The 1,888-nt window shown below is 27.7% G+C and overlaps 2 protein-coding genes across 2 annotated transcripts, besides 1 other annotated feature; both read left to right on the top strand.

The window, feature by feature from the left end:
• Positions 1-15: 15 nt before the first annotated feature.
• EDI_277120 (glycogen phosphorylase, putative) lies at positions 16-792 on the top strand (the record flags this gene model as incomplete). Its single annotated transcript, XM_001737864.1, has 1 exon — positions 16-792. The coding sequence occupies one exon, from the start codon at positions 16-18 to the stop codon at positions 790-792; it is 777 nt and encodes a 258-aa protein (XP_001737916.1).
• Positions 793-964: 172 nt separating this feature from the next.
• Positions 965-1,069: a microsatellite.
• Positions 1,070-1,075: 6 nt separating this feature from the next.
• Positions 1,076-1,858, top strand: EDI_277110 (uncharacterized protein; the record flags this gene model as incomplete). The annotated part of the gene is made up of 1 exon (XM_001737863.1): positions 1,076-1,858. The coding sequence occupies one exon, from the start codon at positions 1,076-1,078 to the stop codon at positions 1,856-1,858; it is 783 nt and encodes a 260-aa protein (XP_001737915.1).
• Between the last annotated feature and the right edge of the window lie 30 nt (positions 1,859-1,888).

The raw sequence follows: 1,888 nt of genomic DNA, 5'->3' as shown, positions 1-1,888 counted from the left end.
TTAGCACTTAAGAAAATGACACCAGAAGAAAGAGCACAACAAGTTCCAAGAGTTAAAATTTTTGCAGGAAAAGCTGCTACATCATATGAAAATGCTAAGATTATTATTAAATTAATTAACTCAGTTGCTGATATAGTTAATAACGATAAAACTATAGACAATATGTTAAAGATTGTTTTTATTCCAAATTATAGCGTTTCACTTGCAGAAGTTATTATTCCAGCAAATGATATTAATGAACAAATCTCAACTGCTGGATATGAAGCATCAGGAACATCATGTATGAAATTCTGTATGAATGGAGGACTTATTATTGGTACATGGGATGGTGCAAATGTCGAAATTGCAGAAGAAATTGGTGAAGAAAATATGTTTATGTTTGGAGCTAAGAAAAATGAAGTTGAATTAATTAGACAACAAGGAACAAGTTGTATTGATGAAAGACTTTATGACGTTTTAAAAGCCATTTCTGGAGGTATGTTTGGTGCTGCTGATTGGTTTAATAAATTAATTGGACAATTCTGGGGAGGTAATGATTATTACTTAGTTGCACATGACTTTGCTTCATATCTTGAAGCACAAATGAAAGTTGATGCTACTTGGAAAAAACCACAAGAATGGAATCATAAATGTGTTATGTGTGTATCTAAGATGGGCAAATTCTCATCTGATAGATCTATGAAAGAATATGCAGCTAATGTATGGAACATTCATCCATGTCCATTACCAGAGACTGACATGAATGATATGATGGATATTGCAAAGAAACAATTATTACCAGAAAAGAAATAAGTGAATTGGTTTTTTAAACAGATATTTTTCAATTTAAAAAAATTGTTCTTGTTTGTTTACAAATTTCACTTGAACTTATTGTTTTATTAACAATATTAGAGAGTTATCTGTTAATTCTTTAATTTCTTTCTTCAACTTCATTTAAAACAAATGGAGTTATAGAAAGATGAACAAAGAAAAAAAAAAAAAGAAATAATCAGTAAACTATAAATAAACTATAAAATAACTAAAAGTAAATAACAAGGGTTGTTAATAAAAAAATAAAAACAAAATTAAATCATTGATGAGTGCTTCAACTAAAACGTCTAAAATTACACAATCCTCTGTACTTATCTGTGATGGACTTCCAGTAGGAATTCCTGTTGCTTCAGTTTCTAAATTAACATTATTCTTAAAAAGAATGGTATTGATAAAGAATGGAGCAGAATTATCTGAACAACCAAATAATGTAATAGTTTTTGTTGATGAAACAAGCCAAAAAACTACAGGGATTGGGTTTATTGATTTTAAAGATGATGAAGCAGCAATAAAATTTAAAACAAGATTTGTTGAATTAAAATTTGATAATAAAAATACGTTAAAGTTTTATACTAAAAAAGAAATTGATGAAATTTTAAAAGAAAGTGATGAATATACACCATTAGTCTTTAATCCAATTGAAGTTACTGATTTTAAAGGATGGCTTAAAGAAGATAAATATACTGAAGGAAATGAATGTTTTGCAACATTTCAATATGGAAAAACTATTTCATTAGGATGGTATAACCCAAGTATTCCAAAAGAAATAACAATGCAAGAAGAACAACCATTTATATCATCTAATTGTTCATTTTCACCATCAGGTACATTTTTATATTCAATTACTGAACATGGATTAATTGTAGTTCAACCAGATTGTAAAAAGAAGTTCCAATTTCCACATTCAGGATTAACACATGTTACTATTTCACCACATGATACATTTATTGCTACATATTCAGCTACAGCACCTTATAATAGACATATTATTGTTTGGGATAGAAGATTTACAAAAGGTATTAAATTCTTTGATTTAAAAGCAAAATAGTTTAAAAAGAATGACAGAAACATAAAAAAA

Source organism: Entamoeba dispar, genomic scaffold (assembly GCF_000209125.1).
Source record: "Entamoeba dispar SAW760 scf_1105229460907 genomic scaffold, whole genome shotgun sequence".
NCBI lineage: Eukaryota > Evosea > Mastigamoebida > Endamoebidae > Entamoeba > Entamoeba dispar.
Note: the sequence above shows the minus strand (reverse complement) of the source record. Positions and strands in the feature narration are given on the sequence as shown.